At 33.2% G+C, this 22,386-nt stretch overlaps 1 protein-coding gene across 15 annotated transcripts in view; it reads right to left on the reverse strand.

Moving 5' to 3' along the window:
• The window catches only part of BAZ2B (bromodomain adjacent to zinc finger domain 2B), a 303,077-nt gene that overhangs the window by 80,583 nt on the left and 200,108 nt on the right, over nucleotides 1-22,386 (reverse strand). For 9 of the 15 annotated variants that reach the window (XM_032857888.1, XM_032857896.1, XM_032857895.1 and 6 more), the window contains 6 exons: nucleotides 17,767-18,373; nucleotides 15,820-16,113; nucleotides 14,561-14,621; nucleotides 13,648-13,756; nucleotides 13,281-13,382; nucleotides 2,475-2,685 (listed from right to left, as the gene is read on the reverse strand). In XM_032857888.1, coding sequence (XP_032713779.1) covers nucleotides 2,475-2,685; nucleotides 13,281-13,382; nucleotides 13,648-13,756; nucleotides 14,561-14,621; nucleotides 15,820-16,113; nucleotides 17,767-18,373 — 1,384 coding nt within the window. The remainder of the gene's footprint in view (nucleotides 1-2,474; nucleotides 2,686-13,280; nucleotides 13,383-13,647; nucleotides 13,757-14,560; nucleotides 14,622-15,819; nucleotides 16,114-17,766; nucleotides 18,374-22,386) is intronic. The other 6 variants (XM_032857899.1, XM_032857892.1, XM_032857898.1 and 3 more) reach the window with 2 other exon arrangements.

The following is a 22,386-nucleotide window of genomic DNA, read 5'->3' on the forward strand; positions in this document are numbered from 1 at the left end:
ATGTACAGAGTCAGGTCAAAGGTAAAGAACTTGCAAAATGCATGACACAACAATGCATGACACAACAAGGGAGAGGGATATAACAGAATACAAACCAATTTGAAATCTAGAGGGAGAAAAAACATTAGGGTAAAAGTTAAATAAATTAGCTTCTATATGGTTAAAATAAAATTTAGTTAATTTTGCAAATATAAAGGTGCCATTTAATTTTTTTAATTTTTTTAACTTTTTAAAAATATTTTATTTATTTATTTGACAGAGAGAGAAGCAACGAGAGAGGGAACACAAGCAGGGGGAGTGGGAGAAGGAGAAGCAGGCTTCCTGCTAAGCAGGGAGCCCAATACAGGGCTCGATCCCAGGACCCTGAGATCATGACCTGAGCCGAAGGCAGACGCTCAATGACTGGGCCACCTAGGCACCCCATAAAAGTGCCATTATAGATACTAAATATTAATAGTATTTGTATTAGAAACGCAAGATATGCACGAAGAACCCATGCTTTGGGTATCAGTTAACTTTAATCTTTTTTTTTTTCTTCAGGCAAACAATGCATACTCATCACTATTACACACTCTCCAGAAGAATCAGTGGATTATTGGCAATACAAATTTTAAAAACTCATCATTTATGGCTATATCTGTTAATAACTTTTTTACAGCCTTCACTAGTAACTATTCAGGGGAGATGGAAATCTTAACAGAATCCAAATAAAATAACATAAAAATTTCGCAAATGGGGTGCCTGGCTGGCCCAGGTAGAAAAGATGCAACTCTTGACCTTGGGGTCATGAGTTTGAGCCCCATGCTGGGTGTAGAGATCATTTAAATTAATAAAGAAAGAAAGAAAGAAAATTTCACTAACATACTAAGGCAGAGAAAAACTTATATGACAATAAGTGATATGCTGGGCAGTTAATTTATATGCTATTAGTGGAAGTAGGAATTAGTACAACTTTTTTGAAGACAATATTTGCCTGCTATCTACAAAAACTGAAAATGCACATACCCTTTGATTCAAAGACTCTATCTCTACAATTTTATACATACATAGCCATACTCATAGAAGGATATGAATAAAATATGTAACATCTGTTTACTGCAGGTCTGTTTGTGATAGCAAAGAATGGGGAAACAGTGAAAAGAGTCATCAAAAAAGACTGAATGTAGAGCCATACATGTTGCATCACTCAGTAGTCAGCTTTTAAATGCATAAGGTTGACTTTTAAGTACAGATACATTAGGACATTCATGAAAATTAAGTGGAAAAAAGCAGGCTGAATAGGATGTACAATATAAATCCATTTATTTTAGAAATGAAAAAGGATGTATGTAATTCAACATATTACACATGTGTACGAATATGTATGTTGTATCATATGTGTACATGAGTGTGTGTACACATTTCTGGATTTACAAAAAACTGTTAATAATGATGCCACTCATGAGAGTGTTTTATTTTAAACTGAGTGAGAATGAGTATTTTATTGTAAAGCATTCTGTTCTATGAGTTTTTGTTGTGGGTGTCTGTTTTACAATAAAAACAAAGCAGCAACAAAGAAGTCAATATTATGATGGTATTTACAATAAAGGGAAGTAAGTCAAGCTTTTCCTCTAGGAAAAAATACATAAAGCAAGTTAAAATCCCATTAATCTTTTAAGTCAATTTTTATTATTAAACCTTTATTTCATATATATATACACTTGTGACCATAAGACACCAACACATGTACTGATGTATATTCAGATAGCCTTAAGAGGCCTCACGTTTGTAACTAGTAACTCATAACAGAACTATTTTATTTTAGTCAGCTTTCTCTGTGTCTGGCATAGCATGGGAACTTCAGGTTTATAATTTATGTGTAGTTTTGAGTTACAATATATTTCAGGTTATTATAAGCACTTTGTGCTTGATAAGTAACACTTTCTAGTGATCTTAAAATAAATATTTTTTGATTTAAATCTATTAGGTGGCCATTTTGAAAATACATGTGATGTATCCAGACTACAGAAGAACCCAAACTAAAAAGACTGGGGTTACTTACCAGTAATTGGAGTTCTCTGACTGAAAATTTACTCCACAGTTCCACATATTTTGGAGTTATTCCCTTGTACCACCTCAAGGAATCGGGAGCTGTTAAAATGAGAATTTCCAGAATGTTGGCACAACCTTAAGGCATGTGCCAAGTGCTGGTTGATTCCCTTTCTGTGCAAGCCTTAAAAGCTTATCCCCCACCTCTGTAGTTCTAAACACACAGGGTATGATGTGTTTATGAGTATGGCTCTCGAAAGGAGCTTACCTAATCAAAGAACTCCAGTTACCAGTGGGATTCCTTATTTTCTCATTTTTATTCTCACAGAAATATCTACTTTTTAGAAAGCGAGAGCAGTATCAATCATTCATAAGTCAAAAACATAAGAGATACATAGACTTTTTTAGTGTGATTATTACAGTGTTGTATATATTATATTTCTTACCTTGAGCTTGCAATTTTCTTAGCAATTTGGCATCTGTGTTATCTAGAAACTCAGCACTTCCCACATTTGGAGGTCGACCCTTCCGACGTCTCATCCTAGATTCCTCTCTTGCTCGCTGTCTATCTGGATTTGGTGGTCTTCCTCTACGGCCTTCCATTGCCCTGATACGGGGAATGACATCCTCTTCTTTCAAAAGACACCACTGCATTCCCTTTTAATTAACATTTTATAGAAACAATATATTAAAAATGAAATAAACATAAGTGATCAACAGATCAGAAAATTCTAGGTTAATCTCTGGTATTCTTACTTTAATGACTTCAACTATAAATACATAGAGAGATCTATATCTATAAACATATATATCTATAAACACATAGAGATATCTCAATCACCATTTCTGAACTATAATGACCATAAATTTGGCAGATATTTGAAAATATTAGTTTTGTGATGACACCCGTATAGATTGTATTCATGTGTTTTCAGTTCAACCAATCATGAAGCTATCCAAGTAACAGAAGGAAGTTTCTCTTTATAGAAATAGTATAGCTAATAAATCAAGAGGAATGTAAAAGTTAGAATATCAACATTGTGCAATACCTGATGAATTCATCGATCTAAGACTTGAACGTGAATAGCTGGCAATCACCAGAAACAGAGACAAATAGACATCAGCTTCCTGATGGAGGTTACTCCATCACTTATAAATTAATATTGCCCCCTCTCAAGTCTAGGTTTGATCAAGTCTGGGCCTATTTACTATAACTATACAGGAAAAATAGGATAAGAAGTGTATGTTAAACCACACAGCAAAATCCAGTCTGTGGGAAATTCTACAAATTACCCAGTTTCTTCAACAAGTAAATTTTAAGAAGTTAAAAAAAAAAAAGCAACTATAAGATTAAAGGAGTCTTAATAGATGTATCAAATACATTTTATCTAGATATTGATTCAAATAAACTTCAGATAATTATCATAATTAAGGAACAACTGAAACTGAACAATGCCTAACATTTGATGATATCCAGCAATTATCATTTTAAAGCGTGATAATGGTACTCTTGTAGTAAACAAGAGTCCTTATCTTCTAGAGATACACATTGAAAAATTTACAGACAACATAAGATGTTTAGATTTGCTTCAGCAAATTATGGAAAAGTAGAAGTAGTTGGAGGCATAAAACAGTTGGGCATATGATAATTTCTAAAGATGATGATGGGGTACATGGTATATATTATATATTTCAGATTTCTCATTGTAAATCCCCCAAAAGGAACACATACAGCAGCATAACGCTAGTGCATTATAGGAATAATCCTGGTTGGTGCATAGATACAATCCGCATCTGGTTTTTATTATCCTCCATATGTCCGTCAAAACAAATACACTGTTATATAACCTTATCTATCGTCCTTGGTAATATGTTCAGATATAAGAAAAGCATTCTTTTAAAATAATCCTTCTAAAATAATTGTTTTATTATTTCTTACTTCTTTTTTTAAGAGATAATTCCTTCAGTGTGAAGGTTAAGGATTTTTAAAATACGCATTTTCTCAGAAGAATCTTAAACTAGGAATTTAGTTTGAACCACTCACCGTAGGCAAGTCTGCAACCAAAAACAATAGAAAGTCCTTGAGTTACATTTTATGCCATGATTCCTAATCTGGGGCCAAAAGACTATGAATATCTCATTCAATGGGTAGTAAAAATACAAATACTACTCGTGCTACCATAATGGATGATAGTTACTTCCCACATTCCAAGCACTGTTTGTTCCAGGCATTTTCAATACATTATATACTTTAATCTTCTCAACAGCTCTAACCAGTAAGGTGAGTTTTATTGTTCCTACATGAATTTAGACCCAGTAAGATTAAATAATTTTCTAGGGGTAGAGCGGCAACAAGAAACAGAACTGTATTTCAAAACTGGGACTAACTCTACAACTTGTGCTCTTAACCACTACATGTACTTAATTGATGTTATCAAGATGTTTTTATACTTGGTAATTAACTGATCACACTATTTCAGCCATGAAAGCGTGGCCAAGATTATGTCACAGCAGGACTTTGTCAAAACACTAGTGCATATAGTCCATATTTTTGTTTAAAATATCTATATAATTTTTCTCAGTAATTCTCCTGTGAAAATAATTTTAAAAGTTAATTCTGAAGAAAGTAACATTTTTTTCCTGAGATTTCAAATGAAGTCAATAGGAACAATGTTTCTAATAACTGCATTTTTATGCCACAAACTACTAAGAAGGAAGCCATCAAAACAATTTTATGTTCACCAGTATGGGAAGCTTTTGATTAGTTTAGGTTTTCATTTTTTTCTATTATGCTCTTAGGCACCACGGCAGCATGCATCACATAAATTGAAAAATATAAAAGTGACAATCGTGACACTTGGAGTAGAAGAGAGAGACTAATAAAAGAGTCTGTAGAGGAATCTGCATTCAGTTTTTAAAGTATCTTATTAATAATAAAGTCAACTGTCGCCAAGATTTAAAGGGTTTTATCAATTTATCTTTTTTATCCAGTTACAATTTTTACATAGTTATGTTTATTTGGCTAGGTAAATATACCTGAGTCAAAAGAGGAATAGATTATGTTGGTGCCCAAAATTTACCAGACAAATATAGTGACATTATCATTTACATTTTTGCTCTTGGCACTTATAAAGTAAATACTTGCCAAGGGACTTGCATATATTGTGCTACATATATAGTCTTCTGACTCCTGGATTTTAGAAAATGAGAAATGGAACTGTTAGGAAAATTTGAAGCTTGAATTACAGCTTTAATTCATTGAGTACTCAAAATAATTGTGAAGGGGGAATAAAAGGAGTTTTCTCAAAATTTTCCTCAGAAAAAGCAAGTACAATTTATATCACCTGATTTATATGCTATAAGCTTTTTTATCAATCAGAAATTATGCATCAAAAGAGAATTAGCTTATTATTTTTTCTTAATTTCTAAGACTAAGAGTGTAAACAGTTCCCTGAAAATAATCTTTCTTAACAAAGATTTGAAAGATGTGGACAAAAACAAAATAGATTATCAACATGATGGACATTGTGACAGAACAGGTCTACTTTATCATTATAACTCTGCTTACAAGAGTTAATAATTTCAATCTTTAGCAATAACACCTTCATTTCTATATATACTACAGAGACAAGAAAAAAGATTTATGTTTTATTTCAGAAGACTGAACAAAATAATTAAGATGAGTAAATAAGTACACCATACAATATACAGTGCAATGCATTATAAAAGTGCCACGTGAGACTGTCATGTATTATAAAAAGTTTCCACTACTTAAATATTTGTTGAGACACCTACTTTGTACAAGGCACAGCAGTGTCTAAAGGTAAATGAGAATCTTTTCCCCAAAAGGACCAACATTTTTAACTCAGGATCTTACGCTACTCCAATGCAAGGACCACATGCTGAGTAGTAAAACATTTGAAAAAGTTTAGAGGTTGGGACAAAAAGTTGTCTGAATTGTCCACCTATAAAATAATGATGGTCTGAATTAGGGCTTAGGAATTAGAGCTGGAAAGAAATGGGAATATATTGGTCCTTAGGAGGGAGAAGTACCTGGATGTAAAAGAGAGAAGTCTGAATGGACACCAGAAAGGTGATTAAAGTAATGAGGTTTTCTTCCCAACCAAAGCAAAGACACAGGATGGAAAAATACTGAGAAAACCTATAGATAAAATTTCTTTCTCTCAGTTATTTTATACCTTAAACACTAAATACAACTTAAAAAACCATTTAACTCAAATGAGTAAGTTTAAAATTTTTTCTATTTTCAGAAATTCAAAAATGATATGAACTCTAATTTAAATATGACTTTGTATTTCCATATTTCTATTTTTTTTAAGGATTTTATTTATTTATTTGACAGAGAGAGAGAGAGCAAGCACAAGCAGGGTAAGTGGGAGGCAGTGGAGAAGCAGGCTCCTTTGTGAGCAAGGAGTCCAGTGTGGGGCTCCATCCCAGGACCCTGGGATCATGACCTGAGCCGAAGGCAGACACTTAACCAACTGAGAAACCCAGGTGCCTCCCAACATTTCTGTTACTCTTCATAAAAGATACTCTAAAGTACAGTTGGACACCTCATGAGCAATTGTTCTGTTTTCACTTTATCTTATAGACACTGAATTATCTACCCAGGATCCTATACTTTCCTGACAGCTAAGTCCATCTCTGGTTTGCCAGCAACATGTTCAGGTTTTAATGAAATGCACTCTCAAGTCTCATTCTTGCTTCAATTGGATATCATAACTTGTCTTTTCCTTTTGTTGATTCCATTTTGTTTGATTTTATATACCTACATGCTAATTTATTTTGGGGGTAAAGAGTATATAAGAAATAAACCAGTCCATCAAAAGTCAATTCACTGAGTAATCTATTTGTAAAGTAACTGAGTTTTTGTTTTGTTTTTTAAGCTGAGCATCACTAACACTTTGCTGCAGTAATTTCAGCATGGATTTGCAGTCCTGGGCCATTAAGTGTCCAATTCCCATGTTAACACTTGAGATGTCTAATACTTTTCCAATGCTCAATGTTATATAAGTTAATGGAGCAACTTTACTCATATTTTTCTGGAATATGACCTGTTTCTCTATCCCAATCCTTGCCTCTGGTAGTATAATAGCTGAGGGGACTATTTTAAATCTGGATTAAGGTATTTGGTCTGACAATTTTAGTTTTTTTTTTTTTAATCATTTGGTGAATTGATCATTTACCCAACTGATTTCTGGGTAAGTAATTTTCAGTAAATGTAACCACAGCTCAAGTAAACAAAACAGATATTTTTTCACTACCTTTTCTTTGTAAGTATACTTTCTGAATCGTTTACTTCCGAAAAATTAGTTAATTAAAAAGCTTTTCAAATGTCCTACATAAAAGGGAACTGATCTTAAAGACATCCTTTGATCTCTATCCTTCACATTACATTAGGAAATTAAGGCCTAGAAAAGGAGGCCTCAGTTTTTCAAAGTAACATAGGATGCTGAATTACCCTGTCAGGAGTCTAAAAAAAACTTAGGGCACAAGAAAATTGAGGGCATCAAATATTTTTGACAGAACTTCCCATTTTAAGAAAAATGCTAATGTTAATATCATGAGAAAAATCAAAATTTTGATGAATTTTCTTACACCTATTTCATAATTTAGCATTATGTCTACTTTTAGCTACTTTACAGTGCCAGAGATAGGTAGTGGGAGCTTCATGTACCACAAACTTTACAGCATTAGGGATTCTTAATCTACTGTAATCATATAGTTTATTAATATCATTTACTGGATAACATTTCAAAGATGTGAAAGAGTAAGATTATCTACACTGGGGAGATGTTACCTACTAAAAACCATTGAGAAAGATGTTGTTTGATACAATCATTCCACAATGCTGGCCATGCTTTCTAATTACTCACAGTAGGTTACCCTTTAAGATCCATGATCTTCAAATACCTCTTAAGCTCTACACTTGGGATTAATAAAGTTGGCCTCCTAGTCGAGGTCCTTGCCTAGCCATCAAAAATCCTACCTGGTAAATTAGTGACATAAATTTTCAGTATTTTAGATTTCTGGTACTGATCTTTCATGTTCTCAGTGTCCATATATGCCCACAGCTACGTTGCATTAGGTGTGACAGTTAACAGCAGAGTTGAATTAGAACCCTGGTTGTTGACTCCCAATCTTTCGTTCTTTACTTATATGAAATAATTAGCAGCATTACAATCTTGCCAGAGACTGTGTGTTGTCTGCTTTATTGTGAAGTCTCCCTATATGCCTCACTAACAAAATCCTGATTTTTGCTGGACAGCATTGTGCTCAGCGTTTTTATCTTCTCAAAGCCAGTGACCATAACTTTTATGTCTTTTGTAATCTTCAGTTTCTCTACAAACACTAGTTTTGTTTTCTTTCTTCAAAGCTAGGATTTCATTTCTGTAGTTTTTGAAATGTGTTCACAGTTTTCTTTATGGAAAATGCCTTTAGGGAAAATTTATCTGGAAGAAAAATGCCTGACACATTAAGTATTTGCCACAAATATTTATTGATTAAATGACTAAGAAAAAAGGCTCTTTACAGTAAGAACCTTAAATATTTTTCTTTTCTCCTGCCCTTACACCATTAAAGAGAAAAAAAATCTTTTTGAAAAATATATATCTCGAATAGAAAAGCAGCATTTCCTAAGTCACTTTTAACTTGTTCCTTCTTTCCTTCTTTGTTTTTCTATCCTGAATACAGTAAACATTCATTAATCTATGCTAATGAACTTACTGGTTGCAAAAATAAACTTAATTATTACATTTATGCTTAAATGTTTTCCTTTCTACAATTCACCAAAAATGCTTTCAAAGTAGACAATCATATATTTCAAAATAATCTGTGTCATTAATAATTTGTCTTGAAGCCTTCATATATTCCTAATAAAAGTGTGGAAAACTTTTTACCTAAATACCTTATTTAGGTAAATAAAAATAATCTTATTTTATATTTACCAAAATATGTTGAGCTCATCCTGTCTATTATCCTTGACACCCAAAATCAAAATAAAATGAAAACGATAAATATTAGCTTCAGCAAGTTCTTTATAATGTGATAAAGCAGAAGTCTGTAAGAAATCTATTCACCTTATCCTCTTTTCAAAGGCATTTCACTGGCTAAAATAGTTAACAGAATTTCATTACAAGGTAGCCAGCCAGTTAAAGCATGGCCTTATAAGAGGGTTCATTTTGTTCCATGAAGCCTATTATCCCTAAAATCATTGTTTTCACAGAAGCCTGCAGGAAGTGATTGGCATATAAGTATCAGAAGATACTGATAAATAGCTGAGTCTACAAATCTCTTACCACATTCTGTAGCCTGAGATAAGTAACACTGATAATGAATAGATTAACGGTCCCCCCACCATTTCTTGTGTCAACTCTATTTACTTTAAGCAAGGGCTTTTCTTTCTTACTTTGTGAAAGCAATCATTAGATTGTTGTACTTTAATGATGAACTTACTTAAATTTCAATAAACATAAGTGCTCATACTTATTGTATTATGTGCACATTTTCAGATGTTTGCGATATTTTTCAGATGTTTGCTCTTAGCAAATATAGTATGCATATATATATATATATATATATATATTCTATCTTAAGCTCAGAAATACCTTGAGTGCAAAATAACTTAAAATAACCATGGTTCTCCACAGCAGACTAGAATTATCTTCTAGTAGAAATTATCATTTCTTAAATTTTATTTGTAAAATATAGAGCTTTGCAATACCACTGCTGAAATTTTGAAGTACCTTGAACTAAATCAGAACTTACAGAATATTGGTTATTTTTGATAACTTTACAAGAAAAGAGAAAAATATGACAGAGAAAATACATTTTTGGGGGGCACGTGGGTGGCTCAGTTGTTAAGTGCCTGCCTTCAGCTCAGGCCGTGATTCCAGGGTCCCAGGATCCAGCCCTGCACTGCGTTCCCCGATCAGAGGGAAGCCTGCTTTTCCCTCTCCCATTCTCCCTGCTTGTGTTCCCTCTCTCGCTGTCTCTCTCTCCATCAAATAAATAACATCTTAAAAAGAAAAAAGAAAATAAAAAAAAAAAGAAAATATATTTTTCAATGCAAATGGCTTATTAGTAAAGTGACTAAGAATCATAACAAATCTGCAAATATAGCATTTCACTTGCTATCAAACACCCAAAACAGGTAAACAAAGCTTGGAAAACTGTAGCAGTGATATTCAAAATCATTATGTAAAACCTCCATGCATTTGGAAAACTGAATGCTTAGCTTATTAGAAAGGGCAGAAGAATATATTTTTTAATAGAAAATTGTTTTTCACATTGTATGTAATATAAGCAAATTTTAGAAAATGTAAAACTTACAAGAAGTAGAAAGAAAAAAAATGATCTACTATACCACCAACCATTACATCTATCATTTTAAAGTTCTGACACATTTCCTCCGAATCCTTCAATATACAGTTTTGGTTTTCATTATCTACACAGTCATCATTCCCTTTCCACAACTTGTATAAAGGCAGATATATTGTAAAAACACACAGATCACTTCTGCATAGTACCAGTGGCTTAGCCAAACTATATTTCACATCTTCCACAAAATTTAGGGTAATCAAATTATCACATATCATAGTTACTCTAACAAAAATATATAATCTTTGTTCATTTTCATAGAAAATTATCACAAAATTATATACATTTCTAATGAACTATATGCTAATACATATTCATCATACAATATATGGAAATGTATATGGTTCTACAATTATGCAAACTATATACATTTCTCACTAATTAACTGAACTTTTTTTGGATTACTTACCTTTAATTGTTGTTCTCTCAAAGTATCCTGAAACAAATCCAACTTGCTAATTTTTTTTAACTGACAGAAGTACTCTCAAAATTGCTAATATTTTCCCTTAGCAGTCTGCCGAAATGCTGGCAGCTTAACATATTCTGAATTTAGTAATTCATCATATTTCCCTGATGAACTGATCTCTCAACAAAGTAATACACATTTGGAAAACACTGATTATGTTTAATAAAAAGTGAATGGATGTCAAAGAACATTTTAGACTGCCTAATGAAGCTTTATAGATTAAGTCTAATTATCACTGATACAAAACTAAAAATCCTTTATGTATTGAACAGCAATTAGCTTTCCTCTCAGAACAAAAATCTATTCAACTTTAAAACATAAGGATATCTTTGGCATAAATAAGACAAGTCAGGATTTATACCATGAGTCAAAAGATTAAAAAATGTCAGAATTTTAAAATAAAATTATTATCTTCTTTTTTGTGTTACAAATCTGATCCAGTATATATGGAAGTGGGTATAATAACAAATTCTGAGGATCTGTTTGACAACAGATTTAGTCTACATTTAAAATTTTTTTTATAAATAAATCATTAAAAAAATTTTTTTTCAAAGATTGTATTTATTTATTAAGAGACAGAGACTGAGAGCAAAAGAAATCAACGGGGAGAGAGGCAGATGGAGAGGGAAAAACAAACTCCTTGTTGAGCAGGGAGCCTGATGTGGACTCAATCCCAGAACCCTGGGATCATGACCTGAGCTGAAGGCAGATGCTTAACCGACTGAGCTACCAAGGTGCCTTAAACATTTTTTTAAGTTTAAAAAATAAACAGAGAAAAGTCCTAGAAAATATTTCAATAAAGAAGCTGAGCCTCTGAGAAATATATTTTAGCATTTTAGAATTACCAGGAAAGAAACAAGGAGAACTGGACATAACTTGTTCCTTAAAAAGTCATGGATAATAATGAAAATGGGTTATATGGTGAAGGTAAAAGAACACTGTTAGAAACCCAAAATTCTAGTTATGTCTCTGCCTGGTTGAGACTGTGTGATCTTGGAAAATTCCCTTAATGTTTGAGGTCTCAAAAAAAAAAAAAAACCTCCTGCAGAATTAGTAAGGCCTTTTTTTATTAGAGGGTAAGATAAGATGGAAGAACCTACCAACTCAAACTAGAAAATAGTTATTACAGAAAACATTTCTTTCTATGCATTATACTAGGCCAAAAGAAAGATCCAATCAAGAAAGAAAATATCAACTTCAGTTGGCTGAGCAATTTAATCTTTTGAAGTATGTTCAAGCATATGATCTCATTTTAACCTTACCATAATCCTATGAGGCAGAAGTAAAATTATTATAGTCTTTACTTTGCGGACAAGGAAACTGAGGAAAAAGGAGGCATTGTTTTGATGTTTGAATTCACGAAGTCTATTTCATAGATTAACAACAATCTAGGTCTCCTCACTCCTTAACTAGGTCCTCTTTCAATGGAGCTGATAAAGTTAAAGGGAATAATAAGCACATGCAGCTGAATCCAAGTAAGAAACAAAAGCAAAATCCTACAGGAAACACACAGGAAATGAAATGTCTCTGGTGGGTTCTCTGTGCTGATTGGTAAGGTTGTATACTTAACCCATAGGCAAAAAGGGAGTTGTGGTGATATTTTCAGAAATCTATACAATTATCTCAAAAATTCAATTTCTGTAAAAAGCAGAAATTTCACTCACCTAATATTAAAGAAACTTCCCTCACTTCAAATTACCAAACTTGTGACAATGGATCAAGTAGCATGGCATAATCAGATGGACAAGATCCTTCCATAAAACTAAGGCATATTTATTCCCCTTTGGACTGACTTCTAACAACATATTTTCACTATTCAAATTAATTTACCTTTAAATTAGTTTACCTTTCAGGGAACTAATGTTTTCCTATATTTCACGGGAACATGCAGATACTTTTATACCTGTATAAACTGTAAAATTGTTGGGGCGCCTGGGTGGCTCAGTGGGTTAAGCCTCTGCCTTCAGCTCGGGTCATGATCCCAGAGTCCTGGGATCAAGCCCCACATCGGGCTCTCTGCTCGGTGGAGAGCCTGCTTCCTCCTCTCTCTCTGCCTGCCTCTCTGCCTACTTGTGATCTCTGTCTGTCAAATAAATAAATAAAATATTTAAAAAAAATAATAATAAACTGTAAAATTGTTGACAAAATAAATAAACAGGAAAATACTGACTTAAAAAACTTGAAAAAGACATCTATTATGTCAAAGCTCCTTGTTCCTGGAATATAGTAAATTGAGGCTTTGGTGAGTGTTAACCACAAAGTTATATGTATAGCTATACGAATTAACTAACAAAAGGCAATGCTTCAGAGTGTAGTGAAATTTACTTCATTTAGGTTATGGTACTACTTTTTGGTTTAAAGACTATACTTTTTAAAAAGTGGATACCTGCGGTCCATCTCTGGCTTCATAGAAGTCACCCACTCTTATTTTTGCACTGAAGCTGAAATTGTCCCTTGAGATATCCATTATTCCATTTCTGCTGAGATACTGAAAAAATCACATATTTTTCCACTTCAGGTTTTAATAATTACAACCCAGCTTTGATGTAGAGCTTTCTTCAGGACACTAACGTTTTGCATATTCTATCAAGGGGCTATGGATTTAGAGAAGATCAATTTAAGTTAAGTACATTTAGTCCCATACAAGAGAATATTTTGTATCAAGGAACTTTATCTGAGAAAGGAGAGCAACTTTTTTCCATAAACATGCTTAATAGGCACCAAATGTATATTCTTTGGTGAAAAGTATGTACCTTTATTACTTCAGGGTATTGCCTAAGTTTCTTTCCACATGGAGCATAATATGCTACTTCTCCTTGAAGGCGCCCTCCAAAGTTTCTTATTCTTGTCTCTCTTTGCCAGCTACACATAACAGAAATAAGGGTTATAACATATTTAGTTTTAAGAAAGCTTTAAAAAAGTTAAGAAAACATGCTTTTTAGACAACATAAAAAATACAAATAAAACAAATATAAATCTCTAATCATACAGTCAGATACATTTATCATTAAAGTTATTTAGATTTTTAGTTACTGATTCCACTAAAAATTAATCAGACTCAAGTTACAAATATTAAACTCTGCTACATTTCTTAGAAATCATTAACTGGTATTACTTTGGGTATTCGGACAAATTCAGTAACATGTATCAATGTGTAATCATTTTTTACACCTGAGAAGCTTTAGGTGAAAAGAGTACCATAAACCTGGCTCTCTGCTCCTTGAGGATCATCTACTTCGAGTGTAAAACTTCTCAGTTCCAATTAGACCATTTTAGCCACACTCTGCTCAAGTTCCCCACTTTTGCCCACTGTGGCTTTTACTGTCCTTTAATTCTATCTTTGCAAAAACCTCTCATACTCTTAACTGTGTCTCTGCCCTCCCCTCTGCCAAATGATTTTCTCTTGCTTTTTTTTTCTTCAGTCGTAGTCCCACTGGCTGCCTGTTCCCATCCCAGCTCTGCCATACCTAAACGCTGCAGTTAGCCTTAATTTCGGTTTTCTGATATATCAACTTCTTTGCCCTTTGCTCTAGCTCTTCTGCTCTAATAAATACTATGCAGTATATTCAATTCTTTTATGAATAGCAGAGAGTGAGGTATAGTGAGAAATCAAACATACATAAATATGTGACAGCAAAGCAAAAAGAGAAGTCTTATTTTGCATACCCATATTCCAAAGGAATACGCAGTTCACGCTCATCTGTTACTCTTCTTCTTTTGGAAGTGCCTTCAAGAAAATTCAGCCAGTTAACATAAAAGATTAGTTTATATAGATGACAAGTTTTCGATAGTTTTGAAACTTTTCTTTAAATAACACATCTTAATAACTTGAATTACTTAAGGTATTTCTGCAACTTGTAGGTTACTTTTAGATGATGTGCAACAAAACACACTGTACAGAGGATTTTTTTTTTCTCTCTTCTTTGGTCTGCATGACAGAATAACTGGTCTTTCTAAAGAAAATACAGTGGAAGGTAAAAATACATAGCTTTCCTCTCAATTTGTCTTTAAAGAAATAGCTAAAGCAGGAGGAGGAAAATTGTAGATAGAGGTTTCAGAAAACCAGGTACAGTTGTTTTCTTTGAGAATATGAGTTTTAAGAAGCTGGAAAAATTTCAACAGCTGGCTCCCACACTTAAAAATAATATAACTTCTATGTTCATATAAATCCATAGTCAAAACTACTACTAGATCTTTTAACCGAAAGTACAAAAGAATAGGATTATGATCGTACGCAAAATTCTTCATAGACAGCAGCCAAGTTTCACAAATGCAAATATGTGCTTCTTAAATTAGTAGAATATCATACTGGTCTGTGGCAAATGAAAGCAAAACTAGACATTTCTAAGAAAAGAGTGAAATAAGTAAGGCAACATGATATTGTCCTATATACCTCTGTATTTTCTTAGCTATTGAAACAGAAACAAAAAGTCCTTTTGGAATATTAATGTAAAAACTTTTAATAAAGACCTCTAAAAGTTTATAAAAGGTCAAATAGAAAAAAAAAAAGATGTGGCATGTTAATGAAAATACTGCTACTCGCTAACTCAAATGACCTTTGGCTATGTTTTGGGCAGATATGCAACTGTATCTTAAGTAACCAAGGGAGCTCACTTTTATAAAGTACAAAAAGCTCAACTGTTCGTCAAATTCTAAATTCTAGAGGCATAAACTGAACACAAAAGCAGGAAAATATTCGAAATCAAGAGCTGTCTGTCACCAACCCGGTTCTTAAACTGAAAGCACAGAATAAAAATGGTAATGGGTCATACCCTTGGAAAATACATGCTGACCTTTCTTAGCCAACCTTGAATCTAGCTGTAACACTTGATTTCAATGAGGTCATCCCCAGAACACTGTATAAATAAGAATTCTTGCTATGGTCTGACTTCTACTTTACAATAATAAAAATAAAGTGTAGGTACCAGAGTGTGGACTTGAAGTAAGTGTGGAAGAAGGTGTGCCAAGAAAAGCAGGTGACTGGGACTCAGAACATAAGGCAGCAGGAGCAGAGCCTGGGGCTTTTGCTATGTGGAGGTTACGAGGTGTTGAGTGAGCTGTGAGACTGATGGAAGGGCTTTTGACAGAGGAAGTTGTTTTATTCAGTTTCATTGAAGTTTTCTCTCCTTCAGTATCACTATCTGATTCATCTTGGTCTTTATCATCATCATCATCTTCTTCTGATCCTTCTGTATCTGATTCTGAATTACTATCTGATTCTGGGAAGTAAAAGAAGCATTTGTATATTATAACTAGATAATCACCAACATTTGCAGTTTGTATCTAAATGGAACAGTTTAGGAATCCGCATCTGTGATTGAACTCAACTGAGTGGCTTTCCTAAAGAGTTCCTGTAAAAATTACTACCTAACAAGCTATCTGAGTACAGTGTATGCAGACTACAAATTCTCAGAATCCTTTGTTAAAAGTATCGGTTTTACTCAACACTTTAATCATAAACCAGTTCTTCTCACATGACACTATTAACATGACGAGTTCTGCTTAGTGGTTTCAAAATCATTTTTAGTTTAATAGAGAAACTAAGGTATAGAGGGAATAGAATTGATTCTTTAACAGATTCCTATAGCTTAAGAAGTATACTAGGTTCAATACAAGGAAGAAAAGTCTGGAACTACTATCATTCTTTCATGTGGGCTTTGAGGTAAAAGAAAACCATTTTCTGAGAGATTCTTGGCTTTTCTGGCTGTATTTTATTCAGGTGCAAGACCTCATCAGGCTTCTTAGGCTTCACAAAAGACCAGGTTGCAGAAATGATTATGTGGGATCATTTAATGTTTTAACAATTTAAGTCTGGTCTAAGAATGTAGTCCTACAAATGCATCTCTTCCTATAGATGGGCATTATTTATTCCTGGATTAAACTCGATAAACACAGGCCTGATACTTGCAATGTATTTTAAAGGTTCTCAGAATAACAATTTTTGTGGAATCACGTTTTGTGTAGTACCATCTGCCTATGTTGAAATTTGTTATAAAAATTGCCTTTGAAAGTTATTAATAACGATATTCATACTTGATCATGCAAAGTTGTATTTATGGGAATCCCAAGAAAAATATTATTAGGAAAATTTGTTCTTACCACCCTGAGCAAGTAGGTTGTTTCTATGTTAGACACTTTAAATTGTATAACTGACTGTATTTTCCTATTCATATTGACAGCTAGAAAATTTACCACTGGACTTGTGGCTGACCATAACAAATCCAAATATTTTTATAATATGTATTTCACCTTTGTATATAAAATTTAAGTTATCTTATATTTTATGCTTTCAATCTTCTGTAGAACAATGAGGAGAGTTAAGGGGAAGAAAAACAGAAAGAAATTTAAGGAAAAAAACCACGCAAAACAAGAAAGCAAATCAAAATAAAATCAAGGAGCTCTCTACTTGTTATTACATAAATTCTGTGTTCCTAATGGATAATTCATAGCGACTTAGGATTTTGGTGCTTTCTAAATGACTGACTACAAATTTACGTCCTTCATTCAAAATATCTACTGACACATTTAAATAAGTAGCAGAAGAGATGAAAAAGAAAGGACAAATGAATGATCATGAATTAAATGAAAATTAAGCGAATTTGTGAAGTTCATTATTAATTTATGCATCATCTATATTCATTTAAAGTTTTTATTTGTTTACTGTTAAATGAGTAACAAAGCTGAGAATTTAACTCAGGATTTCCAATTTCAATCACTCCCATATTTTACCAGCTCACTATGGACAGGCTCATAGCTGTGTGAAACACAGGGAATGACAATGACTACAAGTCTGTGAACTAAGAACCTCCTTTAACTGTTTTGGTCCACATAGCATTTAGATAAATACTTCAAATTTAAAAATAGAAAATAACCTGATTGGCTGTCATCAGATTCATCATCTTCATCATCTTCCTCATCTTCTTCCTCATCATCTTCTTCTTCATCCTCGTTTGAATCTTCAGAATCTTTACTACTGGGAATGTCTGAATCTGTTCCCCTAAACTGTTCCACTAGAGATTTTGCAGGGTGAGGGTGAAGCTGTGTTTTTACTGTGTTTACATTATTGCTAACCACTTTTTCCTTCCCTTGAGGATGCACTATGGGAGAGGCAGAGGGTATCACAGTTGTCTGATTGCCAGCGGTCCTTCTCCCGGTTGTGCTCAAATTTACAGGTGAGGAAAAAGGAGAGCTACTTGCAGTAGCAATGTTTTCATTAATCTTACTCTGCATTTTAGTTTTGGTAGTAAGTGCTAGAGGAGCTTCTTGAATGACACTTTGAATAACTCCATTTGGTTGGTGATTACCTAAAAGTGCATTTGTCAAGAATGGATTAGGGTGGTTGTTTTCTACTGTTTGTTTTGGATGTGCTGGTGAACTAGAGGTTGCTTTTGGATTTGACAAAGCTGCAATAACCTTCTTCAAGCTCTTGGATGACTCTTGTTTCTTTAACTGCACTGGGAATGTCTGTTTATATTGTTCCTGTTGAAACATAAGTTAAAAAACAAAACAACAATGTGCCATAAAAACAAAGATTATTTTTATTTGCATTCTATATCTGACAACAGCTGCTCATATACAAATTTAAGTCACAATATGCACGTGCTTAAAATTAGTGGCATTAATGACTAGTTGGTTGCTGAATTTTGGCTAGACATATGTTTAAAATTCAATTGGCCTTTCTCCCCTCAAAACATAGGTTTCTTGAGTACCCCTCTCTCATTATTATTGCTCCCACTGTCTCAATAACATAAATTTGAAACTCGAAAAACATCTTTTACTTTTCTCTCTTCCAAGTCAGCCATATCCCTATCTCATTAAAACGTTATGCAAACTTAAACCATACCATCCTTTCTTCCCACATAAATCCCAATATATGTTATATGCCAATGGCAATTTTATCTCAATTTAAAGCCTTTACTTTGTTACATGAGCTTCTTGGTTAAAAGCTTTAGTGTTTCCTCTATCATTAGCAACTTTATAAAGCCTAAATACTTAATTCTATTACTCAAATGACTTTTCAAGTAGGCACTAATACAACTTCCTAGTCAAATGGGACTATTTGCCATGCCCTGTGTATGTCATATTTTCACTACCTCCACATTTTGCTATAATAATTTTCTCTGTGTAAAACGTCCTCCTCTTAGGGCACCTGGGTGGCTCTGTGGGTTAAAGCCTCTGCCTTTGGCTCGGGTTATGATCCCAGGGTCCTGGGATTGAGCCCCACATCAGGCTCTCTGCTCAGCGGGGAGCCTGCTTCTCTTCCTTTCTCTGCCTGCCTCTCTGCCTACTTGTGATCTCTCTCAAATAAATAAATAAAATCTTTTTTTAAAAAATTACTGATTAAAATGTCCTCCTCTTACGAATCTCAAGCTGATGAAATCTTGTTCCTTCTTCAAAATTCCACCCAATAAGCCTTCCATGTTTGTTCCAGCCAGAAGCACTCATTATCTCTATCCTTTGAACTCCTATTTGTTACCCAGTACTATCTGCAGCATATATGATATGAAGCTGTTGGGACTTCTGGCTCAACATTCTGTGGGATCTACCTTGGAGCGCCTTTAGCACATTAGCAGTGAAAAATGTGTAATAAAACAGTTTAGAAAAATTATACTTTTCTTGGAAAAAACCGATTTGTAAGCCATTAAACCATAAAATTTATATCTGTACATAAGAAACAAAATATTATTTCGTTCTCAGAATCTTCTTGAAAAGAATAAAATCATATGAACCTTATTAAATATATATAATTAATATATAAAAACTTGAGCAGAGGGGCGCCTGGGTGGCTCATTGTGTTAAGCCTCTGCCTTTGGCTCAGGTCATGGTCTCAGGGTCCTGGGATCGAGTCCCATGTCGGGCTCTCTGCTTAGCGGGGAGCCTGCTTCCCTTCCTCTCTCTCTCTGCTTGCTTCTCTGCCTACTTGTGATCTCTGTCTTTCAAATAAATAAATAAATCTTTAAAAAAAAATAAAAACTTGAGCAGAATGATTAAAGTATTTTAAGTTACTAGAAATACAACTAAATTTCAGAAGGAAAAATCTGTAGTGAAAATGGTTGCCTTAAAATTAAAATCCACAGTGCTGTCAGCTTGGAACAGGGCTCTTAACACTCTAGTAGGCAGAAATTTGTGGTGGGCACTTCAGAAGTATACATGCAGATGGAATACAATATAGAATTATGTATTAAATTTGTACAGTAGCAGTACTAATAAGCAGTATGCAATTCCTATATAAACTGCTTTATCTTATTTAACATCTTTAGTGTATCACTTCACTTTGTAAACAAAGACTGTCACATAATAACTTATACCTAAGGCAATCCTTCACAAAAAGAAAGTACTTAATTAGTATTTATTCAGTGAATAAAATATGGAAACTTATGCTAAATAATTGTGTTTACCTTCTAAAAAGAATTTTAAGGCAAAATTCTTATATAAAATACATTAACATACTTAATTTTACTTAATATTTATATAACAGAAATACTGTGTATTATATATAAGTAAATATATAATGCACTTACCTTCATATTTAATATATACTGATTTAAGTTTTCAGCAGAAAAATTTAGCATATTTTCATTTCTTAGAACAAAATTATGACATATAATCATGTTGTGCTCTTTTTTTATAGGTAATAAATTTTCCTTCTAAATACATAGCATCTAAACAATCATGAAAACAAAAACTTGCCCTTGAGTTTTATATTTTAATTTTCTGAAATTGCTTCTCACTCCATAATTCTAAAGACTCACTTTCCATATATTGACACCTTAAGATTTTCAAAAATACCCAAAGACCAAAAGAGTAGTAGCAGTTACTCTTTTAAAGCAAATATGTTGTGCTTTTTGATACTGGGGGTGGAACATTAAAAGGAGGAAGGAAGAAAATTGAGAACTGCACAGCAGCAAATGTCTTTGCTGTTCTTAGATAGCCCCTTGGATGACAAGAGTATGGGAAGACAGGTTTGAAATAATCCCCTACCTCCAAGTTCTTCTTCCCCCAGCCCTTGCCGGAGTCTCTGCAGTCCACAAAAACAAAATCCTCTAGGTAAAATTTGATAAAGAAAATTCACTACTGGTATATAAATCCAATTAATGTATATTGATTTGAATTAAGTGTCTATAGTGTAAGTGTATGGAAAGAACCAATGATTAGATAATACTAAAAAAAAAAATCACAGACTAGTTGAGGAGGCAGATACATGGAAGGTAACATGAAATAGAGACTATCATAAGAATAAAGCAAAATTCTATATGTTATCTGTCATATAAAGAAAGCTGATTAAGAAAAATATTTATAAAATACACTTTAACTCAATACTAGGTACCCTGAAAAGTAGATTAAGTCATTTAGAGTGGAGTCTAATGTGAAGATCCATTCAATAAAATATTTCCCATGAACTACCATCATCACTTCAGAAAAACAAAATTATTTCATCTTAATCATAGGCTTTGATATAAGGATGACCTTTGTTTAAAATCCTTCTGCTCTTTACTTGTTCTGTGATGTTAGCAAGTGACTTAATTTCTCCAAATCTTAGTTTTTTTACCTCGCACAATTTTGGAAGAATTACATAAATTCATATGTGTAGGAAGTCTAGGTTGGTTACATTTATTAAGCAAGTGTTTAGTAAGTGACTTTCTAATAGGCAGTCATATAAAATTCTTCAAATAAGAAACATTTAAGAAACTCTTTGAAAATTGAGAAACCCTTCAAAATGCAAGTAACTCATGGTATGCTCTATAATTTATCATAAAGTGGGATACACATTAATAAAAAATTAAAGTAACTCAAACAGTGTAATTTTTAGTATGCATAATTTACTCATGGAGAGTCAATAATAATACCTCCTTATGATTGAGCAGTGCATTATAAGTTATCATATGCATATGCATACCATTGGTCATTCCATTTATTTATTTTTTATTTTTTACCTTATGTTTTTATTAACATATAATGTATTATTTGTTTCAGGGGTACAGGTCTGTGATTCATTAGACTTACACAATTTACAGAGCTCACCATAGCACATTCCCTCCCCAATGTCCAACACCCAGCTGGTCATTCCATTTAGATCAGGGATTCTCAAATCTGGCTATATATTTGGAAGCTTTTGATATATGCAATTACTTAGTCTTAACACAAGATATCCTGATTTCATTGGTTCTGAGGTGTTATTCTTTTTTTTTTTTTTAAGTTTTCCAAGTAATTCTAATATATACTTGGGCTTGAGAACGATTCATTTAGATTCTCAAAAAAGCAATACTTATTCAAGTCTTTTTTACTTTGACCCTGTTCTTAAATTCTTCACAGCAAAATAAGAGTTAATAGACAAGGACACTGTAACATTTTTTTAGAAAGAAAGGCAGCGTATCATACAAGGATTCTAGTGCTACTCTGCCCAAATGTGAATTCTAACTCTGTCACTAACTAGCAGTGTGATCTTGGGGGAATGATTTAAACCATATGAATTTCAATTTGATTGTTTGTCC

This window comes from Lontra canadensis, unplaced genomic scaffold (assembly GCF_010015895.1).
Source record: "Lontra canadensis isolate GAN:19392208 unplaced genomic scaffold, GSC_riverotter_1.0 scaffold13, whole genome shotgun sequence".
Taxonomy (NCBI): Eukaryota; Metazoa; Chordata; class Mammalia; order Carnivora; family Mustelidae; genus Lontra; species Lontra canadensis.